Genomic DNA, 18951 nt, shown 5'->3' with positions numbered 1-18951 from the left:
GTTAAAAAGTAAAAAATCTAAAAATTACTATTTGAAATAGTTTTAAAAAATCATAAAATCTTCATAATTCTAATGAGAAAAAATAACCAATTTTAGACACCTGAACTATGCGTCAAACCATTACGCGCTTTAATAATTCCTATCAATACATGCTGCACAGAAAAAATAGGCAACATTTTTTTAACAATCGTTTGTTCAACTTAAAAACGTCTTTTATAAACAACTTTGTTTGGTTTTAAAGTTTTTTAGTTATTGTCAGTGTTGACTATTGTTAAAGAGCGTAAAATTAACTCTAACTTCAATAACTTGCTTCAAAATGTGTGCTGAAAACAAATAAAGGAAAAAATGTATGAAATAAAGACCCAAACACATACAATATTTTGCGTCGAACTGCTCGTGTTTACAGTGTGTGTTTTAATGAGAGCGGTCACAATCAAAACCTCAAACTTTTGCATGAAGTACAAAAGTTAAAAAATATTAAACTTTGGCTTACGAAACAGAAGAAAGAGAAAATAAAAACAAAACTGAGTTACCACACTTAATATTATCGCTTGCATTGTGTGGAAGATAAACATTAATGAACATTCTGTTTAACATATATAAGTATGAGTTTATGTCCGTTTTTGTTGTTCATCCATGTGTAATTATTTTAATTTGGAAAAAAAAAACTCACATTTTTGATGCTTGATAGCGATCGCAATTGTGGCTGTGAACGAAAAACAACATATACAATTAAGTCTTGTGCTTGAATATTATTCTGAACTAGCCTGTATCGCATATTCTATTTTATTATACATATTTTTTTTAACTATAAGAAAACTAACAGTACTAGGAAAAATACAAGTCAATAGATTACATTATAAACTAGACTTTAGACTTGACCATAGACCGGACTAGATTATAGAATAGACTATATAATAGATTATAATCTTTTCTATTACATATCATTCGTCCAAAAACTTTAGTCCTTATAACATCGATTCAATTCTGAATCAGTTTTACGACGTCCTATTTAAATGTTTCTAATAATCTATTCCAATGAGCAAACAAATAATTCCAAATGGTCCACCATGGAATACAAAGCAGCTCACTACTCAGAAAAACTTAAAAAATAGACACTATAAAAATACAAGAAATCCGATATACTTACTGATAACGAGAAATACTCAATATCCAGATCAAACATTTCCTTAATTTGAACTATTCTAACCAATGCTCCTTACTCCAATCAGATCTAAATAATTAGCGAAGTCTAGTTTATGTAATAAGTAGCAAAACTCGGCGTAAGACGGCAAAATATCGGTAATAAACAAAATTAACCATAAAAAACTGTTTCATAATTATAGCGCACTCGTTGAAATAATTTGAAACACTATTGAAATATATAAAATAATTTTGAAAATTTTACTAAAAAATTAAAGGACAGTTGTCTACGCTTCTAAATGCTATTTCATTTGATTTGACAAAAATTAAGCGGTTGTTTTTGGTTATTTTAGCTGAAATGTGTATTATAGTACTAATAAATTACTTTATATCAAAAAATGTCCCTAATTGCTCAAAAGACCAATTTTTTAATGAGGATTATATTTAGTTACCTTGAAGATAACCTACAAATAACATTTTAAAATGTGTTTCCCAGGTAAACAAAAATCTGACCCTCTAACATGGATCACTTTTTGCCAGATTTAAGATTGTGATGGTACAACAATTTTATAAAATTTTAAAATAAACCCCTTAAAATATTGCTTCAAATATTTAATATTGGAATAATAACTCACCATTACTGTGATCTGTATAAGATTAATTCTACACAAGCTTAGCCTTATAATATACAAAATTTAAGCACTAATCCGTTAATATCTAATATCATATTGCATCAATTTGATAATAACATTAACTAAATTGTTATTAAATGTTTAAATGTTGATTGATTAACGATTAATGTCTTCAGAATTTTAAATATCTGCATAAATTGATTGTAAAGTGGTAAAAAATTAAATTGATAAAACAAAATCCAAAATGTTCGCTACACTTAGACAACTCAATACCAACTGTTGGAGCAAGTGAGCTGACAAGGTTATCAATATTCCAGATATTCGCATTATCAATAAATTTAAAAAATCTAGCTTCTAGACCCTATAAAAACCATATTGAACATAAGAACAACGAATTTTTAATGTTTTTCTTCGTGAAAAAGTCACGTTATTTTAGTGAAAAAATAATTTGGAACAGAATTAAATCATCGTTGTTTGGTAACTGCATCGTTGTTTGGTGAGCATGATAATAAAGTCAAAAGAGAATCTTCATAAAAAATTGTCCTTTATTACCTCAGAATTTTATTTTAATTACCATTGGAAGTTGTAAGTCTAGGAGCTTTTCACTTTTTTGGAAAGCTCGAAGCCATCTCAAAAACTCTCAAAACCTTAAAATCCAATTCCAACTGAGTATATTAGAGAATATTTGAGCAACTATATCAGAATATAGTTATGCGTAAAAATATGCGAAGATTTCACAAAAATTCCCGGAAAAGTTGATGAAATTTATAATATTTTTTATTAAATGTAATACAAAATTTATAAAAATATAATAAAAAAATCGTTACGTGTAAAATAATTGCGCCTGTATAATCAATTTTGAATAGAAAATTTTGTACTAATTCACTTTAAATCAGTAAAATTTAAATTTTTTTAATAAAAATGTAATTGTTGGCCCTTACTTTATTAATTTCACTGTACGTAAGGTTTCAATCTTTAGAAAGACACAGAAAACGGCAAAACACGTGAATTAATCGGTCGTAGAATCTAGTGACATAATCTGTTTTGAAGAGGGTCAAAATCGGAAGATATTGCATTTTAAAGTTTAAACTGTTTCTGAAGTGATTTTTGATGATTCAAATTTAAAAAACAAAACTCACACGCATAGAAAAGTAAACAAATACATGTATAATAATTCAAATAGTCCATATTTAGTTTTTCATAACTAGTTCGTATGTCTATGCGTAAAAACTTTTTCAAAATTTAAAAAAAAAAATAAAATATACCTCATAAAAATTCATACTATAAAACGCAATATCTCCCGATTTTAACCCAACTTTACAAAACGGAGTATGCCACTAGATTCTACTACCCAAAATTAGGTTTAGGTATCTCGGCGTTTTCTGTGTCTTTTTGACATACTTACAGTGTTATTATTTAAAAATTTTACTATTACAAACTTTAGCTTCAAATCGCTTTTATATTCTGCATTATAATAAAACAAAATAAGTGACGGGTGTATACTCATTTTTGACGCTCAGTGTATATTCATTTATATATTCATACATGGTAGAAAAATTTTAGAATATAGTTCCTATTTGTCTTAATGTCATCTTGGTTAACCATCTGATAATAAAGGAGATTTGAACTTTATGTTTAAAATAATGCTACCATATCTGTAATAATTTGTACGACTTTTCTTATATTTCAAATAAAAATATAAACAAAGTATTTTCAACAAAATTGCCAAATTGTATACATATATTTTGTTTAAAAAAGAAATAATTTTCAAATTGTAAAAATTTGATCAAATTGTGAAAAAAGCTGACCGTGCTGATTGAGTTTTATCGCAGCCATTCAAACTAAGTTTTGTGAGAGCTAGAAGCATTTTTGAAGCAAATCCCAAACGGGACTGCTCATAATGAAAGCTTCCCAAAGCCATTCAAATCTGTAACAGTTTACACTGGCCATGATGTTACAGATTCAGATTCATGATGTTACAGACTAATGGGAATATGAATTGCAAATCGAGTTTCTTCTTCAAGTAAAGCATTTTTCTTGGTGGATGTGTTCTCTGTCTAAATAGATTGTTTTTTCTTTTATTACATGTATTTTTATACCTACACCACCAAATGTAGAGAGCTAGATGAATAATCATATTCTCTATTGATGCGTCTTATTTAGTATTGCGAATGTCGTCCAACAATTTAAATTAGTCCCCATACTAATGCCCTCCCAGAATACTGTTTAAACACTGATATTTATGAATCTCAAATAATGTGATTGGTCTACCATATGAATGAAATTCAGTTTATCCCCGAATGATATATCTTCTTCTTTTAGTTATGACACATGTTTTGATCGAGGTTATATGTGTAAGATTCGCCTTAATTATCAATTGTTATACATAAAACATTTAAAAAGTGTTATAGAAAAAGAAACAACAAATTGTTTTCTTTTGATCTTCAACTCAAGTACATATTATTTGAAGTTGCTTTAGAATTGTACAATTAGTAATTTTTAAAAATTTGAATTTTTAAATATTTACAATATAGTAAATAAAATGAACTTCAAAAATCTCCATTCTCGTCAAAAATATCAAATCGAAACTACCATCTAATATTTTTCTACCATGTATTCATTTATTATTATTTTAATTTTTTAAGTTATATTCGATTAAATTTGAAGCAAAACTCGTTAAAGATTATTTTTTTGTCTTCAATTTCCTTTTTATTTTGATAGTTGTTAATAGATACTCCACTAAAAATTTTCAAATTTTGTTTGATTTATCTAAAAATTAAATTAAACATTTTAAAATTCGGACGTTAGTAAAATGGATTACTTTTCTAAAATCATATTTTTTAAGGATCCTTGCTTTATAAGCAAATTTTTTGTAAAGGAATAATAAATACTCAAGGACGGTTTTTGATATCATTATATTTTTGTTAAACTTTAATGTTTCAAGTAAAATATTGTGAAACTATATGGTTTTTTAATTATTATATAGTTAAGTTAGAAGAATGTGGCCAAACGTCGGGTATTAGATTTGTTTAAAAAATTAATTTATGATCCGAATTAGTACTGAAAAAGATCTGAAGAAGTTATGATTTTTAGACAGGCTTGTCCTTTTTATTTGATTCCAAATTCACTACATCTGAAGTTATTTACAAGAAGTCATTTTTATGTTTTTTTTTTGAAAGTTATTAGGAAGTGAAATTGTAGTATTATAAATACAGCTAATTTGACTTAAATAATATTAACATAAATAAATAAAATCATTATCAAATTCCTCCAAAATAAAATTGGGTTAATTAAAAAAAATTCAGTACAGCACACAGTGGTATAGGAAAAAAAAAAGAGGGAAATAATTCGGTAACTTCTAAACGGTTAATCCGATTTTAATGAAATTTGGTATGCACAAAGAGGAGGTGTTGTCGAGTTTAGGTTTTGAATTTGGACCTTATAGGCCAGCCAGGGGCCCGGCGGGGGGTCCTCAAATTAGGACACCTCGGCTATGTTAAATTTTTAAAACGATCCTATTTCTTCATTTGAGTTCCGATTTAAAAAAAATTTCGTATATAGAATCTCCTCATCGAGCACTATAAAAAATGTCGTCATAGCAGTAAATTATCTCTTATAGTTTAGGAGATATTCGCATTTGAAAATTAAAATTTTAAAATTTTTACCGTTCTTACTTTAGTTTTTTGATAATAGCGGGTCCAAATATTCCCGATTTTCGCCATTTCTTTTTTTATTCGCTTAACAACAAGTCTATATATCAAGCAGTGAAAGAATTATGTAAAAATCATAACTGAGTCCAAAGTTATAGGCATTTTAATTTAAAAAATTAAAAAAAGGCGATTTTTTGCCATTTTTTTGGGAAAAAAGTATCTTTTTCTTTTTAAGTTATCTAAAAAGTTTCTAAAAGATGTATATAGAATTTATACTTTTTGAAAAGCTGACTTTACATAAAATACGATAAATGAAACAAAACCTAAAAATTTTTGATACCGAGGGGACCAGGTCCATCCAAAAAACCCTATTTTTTTATAGAAAATTCAATTTTGAGCAAAAATTCTCAAATCGCATAGTCGATATCAAATTATAGTGACCTGTTTTATATAACCCAATATGTTCTTAATCAGTTTGTAACGGGTTTCGATAACCCCGCCCCTGGTATGGATATAATAGGCAAAAAACCAAAAAATCCCATTTTTGGGATTTTTTAAAACTTTTTTGGGAATTCCGGGATTTCTAATAAGAAAATTCGAACTTTTTATTTAATTTTAGATTTTGAGTAAAAAAATCTACCTAACTGTAAAATTTCATCAAAAAATATTCATAAATAAAATTTTTATTGCAATTTGAAAAATTTGTATCTTCGCAAAAACTGAATAAAAAACATTTTTTAATTTTTTTAAAAAAAAGTATTCCGCGAATTTTTTAATTTTCAAAATTTCAAAAATTATATACAGTTTTGAAAAATAGACAAAATTACCTTTCCATTGATATATAACATGCCTACCTAATGTTTTTTAAGTGACAAATTAATTAGGGAAAACTCAACATATTTTAGAAAATTTACCTAGCACTATTATTTTCATCCATAACGTTAACTCTTAAATTTGTTACATATATTAAAAAATTATTTTTTAAACTGTAATGATTTTTACCCCTATAGGTCACTTTAATAGGTAGCTTATTAAAGTGACCTATTGAGGAAAAATTCATTACATAAGGATACGTTAGACATATTAGGTAGAATATCATAACCCTTTAAAAAATAATTTAATTTAAGTACCTGTAATTAATATATAAGACAGGTTTATATCTGTTTGTAATTATTTGTAATTTTCTAACCATGGCGATCGTACTAAAAAAATGATTTGTGCTCCATTTTATTTGAACACTCTTCAGCTCCTTTTCACGATAAAGTGAACTTCTTATTGAAATATATTGAAACTGCACATAAAAATAAAGTGGATAAAACTGATATATGTAAAATTGAAAATTTTATAAAATCAGTTGATATAAAACTGAAGAGTGTTCGGTATTCCATTGCTAAATTTCGATCGAAATTTTCTGATTGGCTGGATGAATGTGTAGAAGTTGCTATTTGCGTATCAACTGTTGGTGCTCCCTGTAAGCAGTATGAGGATTTGAGCTCAAAATCTAAGAGGAAAAGGTTATCAACTTCACTAGAAACCTTATCTAACGAAGAAGTTTCGGACACTTTAAAGCAATGTTAAGAAAAGAAAAACAGCCTTTGGATGCCATAAAAATTGCAAATATTCTTCCAACCGCATCACCAAGACGACTGAAAAGAATTGTAAAGAGTATACCCACACCATCATCTGATACAACGTTCACTGAGGAAGAAGCTATTGCGCTTATGTTGCAGCTGGGATTAAGTCGTGATAACTACATAACGTTAAGAAAGGCGCTATCTGAAAAAGGAGTGGATGTTTTACCATCATATGACAAAATAAATGAAAAGAAGAAAAGCATTATACCACCTCCTATTGAAATAACTGATCGGAAGGCTGTTATTGGACTCGGCGCTCTACTCGAAAATACTGCTTTAAGGATTGCTTCTGACTTTTCTTCAGACCAACTAAAAAAATAAATTCTTGTGATCTTCAACTCATTTGTAAGTGGGGATGTGATGGATTATCAGCACTCTCGGAATATAAACAAATCAACACAAGTGAATCATCTTCCGAGTATAAAAGTGTATTTATGGCATCGCTAGTTCCATTAAGAATTCGAAAGTATGCTGACAGCGATTCTCCATCAACCAGTTTCGATGATATTTGGAAGAATTCGACTCTAGGATCCAAAGCTTTTTGTAGGCCAATAAGCTTTGAGTATATAAAGGAATCCAAAACAACAACGCAAGATTTGATAAATCGTATTGAAGCAGAAATTAAAAACTTGGACCTATAACAATCGAAATAGAAAATTATTCGTTTAACATGTCCTATGATTTAAAACTTACAATGATTGATGGGAAAGTTGGAAATGCCATTACAGGAACATCATCTACTTGGTACTGCTACATATGTGGTGATAAAAAATCAGAATTTTCGAATATTTCCAAGCAAAGATCAATAAATGAGGAAACATTACAATTTGGAATATCCCCCCTACATGCTCGCATACGATTTCTGGAACATTTTCTACATTTAGCATATGATTTAAAGTACAGAAGCATACCGGAAAATGCAAACAAAAGTGCAAATAACAATAAGGAGTTAATGGAAATGAGAGCCAGTGAGAAACGAAGAATTCAAGAGGAATTTAAAAAGCGGATGGGATTAAATATTGATAAACCACTCACAGGATATGGAAGCACAAACGATGGTAATACCGCTAGACGTTTTTTTAAACATTTTGAAACTACTTCCGAAATAACCGGAATTAGTATGGATTTACTGCAAAAGGTCAATATTATTCTAATGGCGATAAATAGCAAGCATAAAGTGAACGCAACAAAATTTGGAGAGTATTCTACAAAAGTTTCTAAATTACTTTTGGAATTATATCCCTGGAAAGAAATGACACCTACAGTTCACAAGATATTATGTCATGGAAAGGTCATCATAGAACATAATATTCTGCCTTTAGGAGAGCTTACAGAAGAACCCCAAGAATCGAGGAATAGAGACTTTAAGCATATTCATCAGTTTAGCTCAAGGAAGTGTTCTAGGCAGTCTCAAAATGAAGATATTTTTAATAATCTGATTCTATCTTCTGATCCTGTTTTATCTACTATAAGGAATTTAAAGATTTACTTTATCTTTTAGATATGGACTACTGTGATACCGATTATTTTACAAAATTATATTAATTTATAAAAAAAAAAATAAATAAAGACTATTTTTATATAAAATAAATACTTGTTAATTTTTTTTAGGGATAAAGAATAAAAGATTAATCGTAAAAAGTGGCTGTAAAAATTCATAAAAATTTAGGTAGTAAAACATGCCTAACAAATGTATGGATGAAAATAATAGTACTAGGTAAATTCTCTAAAAGATGTTGAGTTTTCCCTAATTAATTTGTCACTTAAAAAACATTAGGTAGGCATGTTATATATCAATGGAAAGGTAATTTTGTCTATTTTTCAAAACTGTATATAATTTTTGAAAATTAAAAAATTCGCGGAATACTTTTTTAAAAAAAATTAAAAAATGTTTTTTATTCAGTTTTTGCGAAGATACAAATTTTTCAAATTGCAATAAAAATTTTATTTATGAATATTTTTTTGATGAAATTTTACAGTTAGGTAGATTTTTTTACTCAAAATCCAAAATTAAATAAAAATTTCGAATTTTCTTATTAGAAATCCCGGAATTCCCAAAAAAGTTTTAAAAAATCCCAAAAATGGGATTTTTTTGGTTTTTTGCCTATTACATCCATACCAGGGCGGGTTATCGAAACCCGTTACAAAATGATTAAGAACATATTGGGTCATATAAAACAGGTCATTATAATTTGATATCGACTATGCGATTTGAGAATTTTTGCTCAAAATTGAATTTTATATAAAAAATAGGGTTTTTTGGATGGATCTGGTCCCCTCGGTATCAAAAATTTTTAGGTTTTGTTTCATTTATCGTATTTTATGTAAAGTCAGCTTTTCAAAAAGTATAAATTCTATGTACATCTTCTTAGAAACTTTTTAGATAACTTAAAAAGAAAAAGATACTTTTTTCCCAAAAAAATGGCAAAAAATCGCCTTTTTTTAATTTTTTAAATTAAAATGCCTATAACTCTGGACTCAGTCATGATTTTTACATAATTCTTTCACTGCTTGATATATAGACTTGTTGTTAAGCGAATAAAAAAAGAAATGGCGAAAATCGGGAATATTTGGACCCGCTATTATCAAAAAACTAAAGTAAGGACGGTAAAAATTTTAAAATTTTAATTTTCAAATGCGAATATCTCCTAAACTATAAGAGATAATTTACTGCTACGACGACATTTTTTATAGTGCTCGATGAGGAGATTCTATATACGAAATTTTTTTTAAATCGGAACTCAAATGAAGAAATAAGATCGTTTTAAAAATTTAACATAGCCGAGGTGTCCTAATTTGAGGACCCCCCGCCGGGCCCCTGGTTGGCCTATAAGGTCCAAATTCAAAACCTAAACTCGACAACACCTCCTTTTTGTGCATACCAAATTTCATTAAAATCGGATTAACCGTTTAGAAGTTACCGAATTATTTCCCTCTTTTTTTTTTCCTATACCACTGTGCAGCACTTCCACAGATGATAAATAAAATTCACTTTTTTCTCAAAAAGTCCATTCCGTTTGTAATTTGTGTAATATAATTTTCCGACCCTATAAAGTAAATATATTCTGGATCCTTATAGACAGCGGAGTCGATTAAGCCATGTTCGTCTGTCTGTTTGTTAAAATCAGTTTTTAGAGGACCCCAGATATCGGCGAGATCCGAATATCTACATGTGTGTGTAGATGTATTTGGTTTTATTACGCTGTGTATTTTGCTTTGTATATAGATGCTTCATTGACTTATGATTTATGTACAAAATACATTTCGTTATGTATTTTGTTTTCTTTTTGTGAATTCTGTTCGTATATTTGCGTTGTTTATTTTGATTTTCTATGCCTTTCGTTTTGTACTTAGCGTTTTTGTTTAGCGTTGTTGTTTCTTTTGTGTTGCTTTTGGCGTAATAATAATTTGTTTTAAACTTACCCAACAGAAAATTTATAGCTTACTACATTGATATTGTGTTGCTTATTTTGTATTCGAAAGTGCTTACAAACTTACACACACTCTGGCTTACTTTACACAGCGTATGTCCGTTTGAAAATGACACACTAACTGATATACTTGGTTTGTGATATTGTGTGTAGATTATACTTTTTTAATAATATTTTTGTTTATGGAAAAGTAGCTATTCCTACATTCTTCCCGATATACCTAGTAAGTAAAATTGTTTCTACAGCACCTTCCTAGCTGGAACACAAGTATATCAAAAAATATCTACAACAACTTTCTATTTAAAATACATGTGTATTAAGAAGTATCTAAATATATATGTTTTTTAAAAAATGCTACCCAAATACATGTTTCTACAAATTCATTCATAAGCATAAGGCCATTCCAATCATTACTAGATCATGATCCTAATTTTAAGCAACAAATTTTGCTTAAAATTCATCTATACATTGAAAAAATGTTGATCCAAAAAAAATTTTTCTATAAATGAAAAATTTTTTGTTGATTAAATTACAGCACACTTGATTTTTTTATATTATAATTTTCTGTTCTCATATACAATGTTAATCACTCGTATATTAAAATGTAATGCAGAAAAAATTTATTAAAAATTTAAACTTCATATCCAGATTTTATATACAAGTAAATCAAATTATAAGTAACACAAAGTAAAGCACACAACATTGGTTACAATTCCGAGTACTCTGAAAATTTTCTGTGGGGTAATGTCCGAAATGATTAACTTAGAGGCGCTACTCACTGGTTCCATTCTGCCATCGATCATCTACAAAAAAATCTAAAACAATTTTCATACGGGCAATTTCGTGCCAAGCGACCGAACTCAAAAATCAATTTGTTTAAAATTTTCACAACTTTTTTAGCTCTATCGGTCAGAAACTGCTGGAGATAGATGGGGTCAAAGTTGCACATTTTGGAAATACAGGTTTTCTTCGTATGAGTTAACCCTTTAACTTTTGATTGTAGCATAAATTGTTCAATGGGCAACGGACTATTTCAATCTTCCAAAAACACTTTTTTTAAACCCTGTGTGACCAAAATGTCTAGCTTTGATCCCCGTGTAACTCTGACAGTTTTTACAGATAAAGCTGATTTATTTTCAACTTTCTTTCCAATATTACTAACCATGGTGAACATGTTATACAAATCGATTTCAGTTGTATACGATTACATTTTTCAAACGTTTTTTTACAAATGATATTGATCACTTTTATTTATTTTTATTGCAGATTTTAAAAAAGCACGAATATTTTGGAAAATATGGAAAAATTCATAAAGTTGTGATAAATCCAAGTACAGCATATGCTGGAGTACAGGTATTTATTATATATATTTTTTTCCTAAAACATGCCAATAATTTAGATAAATACAAATATGGTCGTTATGTCCAATGTCTGTTTGAAAATTAAGATCAGAGATTTGTCAGAGGTTTGTCGACATACAAACACACGTCGATTTTTTCAAAATTGTATTACATATGGGCAATTCCATGAAAATGTAAACCACGACTGCGCTTTTGAAGATAATTCAAAATTTGGTATATGATCTTTTGTAACACCAAAGACGAAGAATGTTGAAAATTTTTGAAATCGGTGTATTTTTACACCACTCCGAAATACAAACGTGCCCAAAAGTATCAGTTTTTAGCACATAATTCTGTTAATTATAATACACTCTCTGCAAAAATCGGCACCGTAGATTTTTATGAGGATCGGTCCATATTTGACCCTAGTCACCATATAACTACAGTTTTTTATTTGTATCTATAAATTGCTTAAACATGTATATAAGTGTATAAAATAGTAATTTCTGTATTTCGGAAATGAGGTGCTACCAAATCTAAATTTTTGGAAATTTATATCAATGTACAACAAATACATGTACAACAAAAGCCAACTTTTTCACACAGTAAACTAATCAATATTTTTTATAAATTAGTCAATATACGGGGAATTAGTCTATAACAAGACAGTAAACTAGTATATAAAGTTTTTATACTAGTCCAAAGACTAATTCAGAAATACTTTGAACGTCTTATTAAAAGTATTTTAATACTATAGATTAGTCATTAGAAAAGTCAATTTTTAATACCATTTAGCCAATAGATTAATTAATGTGCTGTTTCTAGATACCGAGCGAGTAGTTTGAGCACAAATTTTACTTGTATTTTGTTATTGTAACAAAAACAAAATACAAGTAAAATTTTAACTCAAACTACTCACACGTTATCTAGAAACAACACATAAGAGTCTACTGTTTGTTTGACTTGAAGATAGTCAGTGTATAAACTAGACAAAGAACTGTCAAAAGTTTTTATTGCAATATTTTCAAATATAAAACTAACGGAAACTTTTTATTTATCGTTACGCTGCCGATACTTTTCGGTAACTACTGGTCGGTGAAATAAATAATTGTTAAGTTACGAATTTTTACTATTTTACTGAATTGCGATACATTAATAATAACAATATCCTCTTCCCGAAGTCGATAGTTCTTTAAACTTTGTGTTAAAAATACAATTAATAAGAATTTTGTAATTTAAAATCGTACAAAATGTGTACCATTGTAATTTTGAAGATCGAATTGTACCAAAAAAAGTACAATTGTTTCAATTTTGCTAATCCTATTAAGTTGTATGAAAAAAAAAACTGGTTTTTCCACAATAAAAAAAAACTCAACAAGCGCAAAGAAAATAAAAATATTCCATTTAGTTGCTAGACAGTATTACGCAAAGTAGGTTGCCGTCGCTTTGTTTCAGAAATTGCAAAAATTATTATTTGTAAAACTAAAAACAAAACGTTCCTGTTTAATAGAAAATTAATTGTTTGCTTAACATTTTTGAATGAAGAGTGTCGCCTATCGTCTCATTTTCTTCCTCATTATGAAAACTTCTACAGAAGTCATTATATACAAGGCCTAGTCTTCTGACATGAGCTGCCTTTAATTTTATCTGTGTAACCTTAGATCCAATATGGTGGCTAAATGTTAAATGGCGACCAATATGGATACAAAGGTATCTCACAAATGCGGTATTGTCCGCGAATGTAAATGTGTGAGTCAGTGCACTCGTTAGCATATATGCAGTATAAACAAATATGAATGTATAGTCGGGCGTAGCCGACCATATGATACCCTACACCAGACAGTATGTATGTTAAAAATGGGGATTATTTAAAAAAATAAAGCATTTGGTTTGTTTTTTTAACTTTATTTCGGAATATTTTTACTTTTTTTTTGGCAAAAAAAGAGATTTTTTTTAAGAGGGCTCAAAGGGGAGTAGGGCAAAATATGGCCCTATCCTTAAAAATGTTGGTAGGGGGAGTTAAGTCTTCTTCAATATTATTTATGTAGAATTTAAAAGTGTTATTAGTGTTTGTAAGTGAATTTTGACCTTTAAGTAATTTTCTGAAGGGGAGTTTGTATGGGCGATAGGGTCAAATGAAGCCCGATCATTACAAAAATCGGTAATGCCATTTAAAGTTCTATAAAACTAAGTTTTGTCGACTTTTGTTAACATAACATATCATTTAAATTAATTATAAGCCAAAAGGCCCTATTTGGGGGGTACGGTTGTATGGGGGCTAGTCGAAATAATGGACCGATTTTAACCATTTTCAATAGGCGTGTGTGCCAAATTTCATCCAATTATCTTGAAAATTGCGACCTGTACCTTGCGCACAAGGTTTACATGGACAGCCAGCCAGACGGACGGACGGACATAGCTTAATCGACTCAGAAAATGATTCTAAGCCGATTTGTATACTTTAAGGTGGGTATATTTTTGTATGTTACAAACATAAGCACAAACCCAATATACCCTCCCCACTAAAGTGGTGTAGGGTATAAAAATATAGAGGAACGGACCTGAAGAGATCATATCTTTAGCATTCGGTCCAACTTTATGATACACAAAAAAAAACTGAAAATGAGTTTTAATTATCAAAATAATTGTATCAAGCAAGTATTGCACCTATAACCAAAATGATGATATCAATTACCAAATTTGTAAAAAAATAAAAATAAATATATTTTTTTCCAAATAACGAATTAATCAGAACAATTAATGTCAATAATTGAGACAAGATTAAAAATTGATTAATTTATTAATTGAACAAATTAAATATTTAATATATATAAAATTTACTTTTTATTAATTTATTAATCAAATAAATCAAACTGTTTGATAGAGAATTTTTTAAAAATCAATTAAGAAGGTGATTAAAACAATCAAATTATTAATTGATTACACACAACGTTAAAGAAATACTAGACATTTAACAATGCGTTCAGCATTTACAAAAATTATCACTTTTTTGACAAAATTTAACATTTAAAGTGTTTCATAAATTGTAAAGAAACTTGAATATTATATGCCTAAAATTTTATTGACTATTTAAGAATTATAAATATTGCTAGCACAAAAATTCAAAATAAAATATTAAAAATAAATCTAAAATAGAAAAGAAGGCCAGAAAATTTTTTCAATAAAATTGAATTAATTGAATTAATTAAAAATTTAATAAAAATTTTACACTTTAGTTTCAAACAGTTTCAAAAAACGAGATAATTAAGATAAATAAAAATTTGTAAATCAAAAGCAGGTCTGCTGGGATAATTCCGTCAAGATTCCACCACGGAGCTTTCGATCTTCCTCTGCTGGTGGAGGGTTTATAGGCAATATTAGTTGCCGAACGAAACGCTTCCGTTAATTCTGTAACGGCTGCATCTATATCCTCCGTAATCTTAATAGTAGGGTGAGACCGAAGAGAAATGGAAAGCATGTTAGTTTGAACCTTAAAGTTTGTTTTCCTCCTGTTAAGAATATTAGTATTATTCCCTTTTATAGTACCAATTGTAAAATCAATATACCGGTGGTCTGGTAGAGAATAGTCATTAAAGACATTCCAATTTGTTATAAACCTGCGATACTTAGTACTCACAAGCGTTATATCCGGTACCCCTCTTTTATTAGATACAATACACCTATTTACTACTATGAAATTAAAAAGTTGCTCACCTCTAATATTGGTGTCACTACTACCCCATAAGTTATGCTGGTTCGCCTTGCCTACCAGCCTACGGAAACAGTTGTTTGGTGGACTGTCTCCGTGGTCGTGTGCCATGTCATTACACGGTTATAATCCAGTGCAGCTACAACTGTATCTTCTCACTGAAATCAGAAAGATTGAAGATGTGCAAGGATCTTCTAGCCAGTATACAAGATCGAACTTTACCTGAGTTTTTAACATATAAGTGCTTGTAGGACTTTAAGTTTAGTCCGTTGACCCGATCCCGAAGGATCCATGGTTCTTGGACCATTATTAGCTCCTCCCCATTTTGAGCAACCGTGTATCTGAATTAATAAAATTTATTAAATCAATTTAAAAGTGCTATATCAAGCTAAGCCGAATCGTAATTTCCCTCCATCAAAATCATACGAGCATCTGGGTGATTTTTCGAAGATGTTTTTGGTGGAAGAAAAAAAGTATATTTAGAACAAGCCCTATGCGCTTAGTACTCTTAAGATAAACAATTTTGTTTGTCGAAAAATTAAAGCATATAATCCAGTTTATTAAAACAATATTGAAATTTATTTTAAAATAGAAAAATAACTGCGCTAGAAAATATTTTATAAAACAAGTCCTTAATTATTGATTTAAAGGATCTTTAAATCGGCAATAATGCTCTTATATGAAATGTTCATCAATATTATATCTGGGATGATTAAATACTTTTGTCCCTATATTTTAGGACCCATTTGGTCCCAGTTGGCATTGAGTTGCCTAAGTGTAGCGAACATTTTGGATTTTTTACCAAATTCATTTTTGAGCATTTTGCTGTCAATTTATGCAGCTATGTTAAATTCTGAAGACAGGAATCATTAATAAATCAATAATAATATTGATTTATTAACTGATAATCCTGCTCTAGTTCAGTCGTGATTTTAATTGTGCTCCGATTTTGTTAAACTTTAATTGGCTAAGTATTCCTCCGAATATTCTATACAAGTGAATGATCAACTTGTGTTATATTATCTCTAAATAAAGCCTTATTTTCATTTGTTTGATTTCATCGTTCAACAACAATATAAGAACATACAAGTTATTATTTCATACAATTTGTTTTTGGGTTTTCATCTGCATTTTGTTCCCTTGTTGCTTAATTGTCAATCTGATAAAGTTACCAAACTACTATTGTTTGTTTTCTGTTTTTTTTTTTCTTTACGGTATTGCCACTCTGTTTAAGTTGCATTATTTACAAATAATTCTAGGTTTGTGTCCTTACTAAATACCTACAATATTGCCAATACTTTTAATTCCATATAATCTCTGGTGTGTACACCGAATAATATAAGATATGGACTGTATAAGTAGAAAATTTCTGTTCTGTTGGCTGTACCTGGGAAACAACCATTTAAAATGTAGTGGAATTAAAGCTCGCGATGCAGATTCACTATCCGATAAAACCAAGAATATTCAATGGACTTGTCCAAGTTGTAGAGAAAAGTTATAAAGCTGAATTTAATGAAATTAGGAAGGATTTTTCTTCTTTACAAAAAAATTGTCTAAATATGGGGAACTATTTTCTAAATTCACAAATTTAGACAATTTTGCTATCTCTCCGAAACCAAAACGCAAACGAACTACTAAGACATCATCAACATCTTCTAATGATTCTAATATTGCAGCACTTAACCAGTTTGCAGTTAGTTATTTACAACCCATAAATCCTGCCCTTACCAAACAAACGAATGAAAAACAAAAAAATTTGGTCTTACTCCATATCTATTTAACGTTACTACATTTTTATTATCGAACATCCCATCTTACGCGTTGTTTTTGATCAGACCTCAAATCCGCCTGTATCTCCCTCACAAAGCTTATCATTAAATCCACTTCATCCTAATGAACAAATTTCTAATAAACATCCCTCCAACTCTTCTAATATTACAACAAACAATAGTGTTAACACTACGCCAAAGCCTCTAAAAATAATTTCTCCTAGGAAAACTATTGTTCAATTCACAATCAAGTTGTATATTGTATCTACTAAAGTATAGTAACATTGATTGTGAACAGATTTTTGTCATAAGTCATAAGTTTATGTTCACAATATAAAAAAAAACAATCAAAACAAACAATGTCAAAAGTAAAAAAAAAAAAAAACAAATAATATTAAACTAATTAAAGGAGCAAAATAAACCAAAATAATTTGTTTTTATTTAAAATTCTATTATTTTCATTATTCCACATTTTAAACTAATAAATAAACAGGTTTTAATTAAATTTAATTTTTGTTTTGGTAAACAGCAGTTTGTTTGTAAATTCTATGTTAACACTTTATCGTTTTTGTGCCAAAATCGATTGAATGTTTTATTTATATGCTGAAATAAACAATTTACAACACTGAATTTTCTTACGACATTCGAAAAACATATGAAAAATTGTCGTAAGAGTTGTATAGAACTTTTGCATAGAAAATGCCAACAGCATTATTATGACTATTGTAGCAGCTGCTGACATACAACGCATTTAACGCTACAACATTAGAAATAATCTCGGAATGGAACTACATAATGATATTCAACACTTCCTAAGGCTGCTGACTATGCTCCAAAAAACTGAATAAACCTAATTTTTATTCATTTTTAATTGCTTATCAGAATGTTCGTGGTTTGAATACACATTGAAATCTCGTTGCCTACAAAGTTTTAACATTGATCAAAACATCATAGTTTTTACAGAAACATGGCTCCGTGATAAACCTGAGAGAAAAATCCACAATTCCGGAGTTTTGATTGCAGTTTCAACTCTTTTTCCTTCCGAAGAAATAATCCTTAATGAAGTCCATGATATCGAATTCATTGCATCGTGTGTTACAACTAAATATAAGACTATATTTATCACATGCTCAAACATTTCTCCTGCGTCAAATATCAAAATATACGAATGACACTCCATAGCTATAAAGGTAGTAAATTTATCCAACCCCGATCACATTGTTATTGTCCTAGGTGACTTTAACATTCCTAACGTAATTTGGTCAAAAAATCCGGATTCAAGTTTTTTAAGTCCATCAATAAACTCAGAATCAAATTTAAATCTTCTTGATTCCAGAATTAGCGCTTTTTCAAATAAATAACATTTCAAATTTATTGAAATGTTGGCGCTTTTTTAAATAAATAACATTTCAAATTTATATGGAAAAAAACACTGGATTTAGTATTTTTTGATCGTCCAGATGAATTTAAAATACAACGCATAGATTCACTTTCGACTCTAGAATATGTTTATCACCCTACTCTTGAAATTAGTTCAATTATGAATATGGGATCCTCAATACAATAAGAAAATTTAATCTGTGCAAAGGCAATTTATTTTATTTTGTTACTACGTAAAATCGAGTTAATAGTCCCAATTTGTC

General features: G+C 28.9%; 1 protein-coding gene across 1 annotated transcript in view; it reads left to right on the top strand.

Annotated features, from left to right (window-relative positions):
• LOC111688418 (myb-like protein D) overlaps positions 1–18951 on the top strand; it is a 226368-nt gene that overhangs the window by 48993 nt on the left and 158424 nt on the right. Inside the window, exon 3 of the mRNA XM_046946506.1 lies at positions 11757–11843. Coding sequence (XP_046802462.1) covers positions 11757–11843 — 87 coding nt within the window. The remainder of the gene's footprint in view (positions 1–11756; positions 11844–18951) is intronic.

Source organism: Lucilia cuprina, chromosome 2, assembly GCF_022045245.1.
Source record: "Lucilia cuprina isolate Lc7/37 chromosome 2, ASM2204524v1, whole genome shotgun sequence".
In the NCBI taxonomy this organism is placed as follows: domain Eukaryota; kingdom Metazoa; phylum Arthropoda; class Insecta; order Diptera; family Calliphoridae; genus Lucilia; species Lucilia cuprina.
This window is presented reverse-complemented; position numbering and strand designations above follow the sequence as displayed.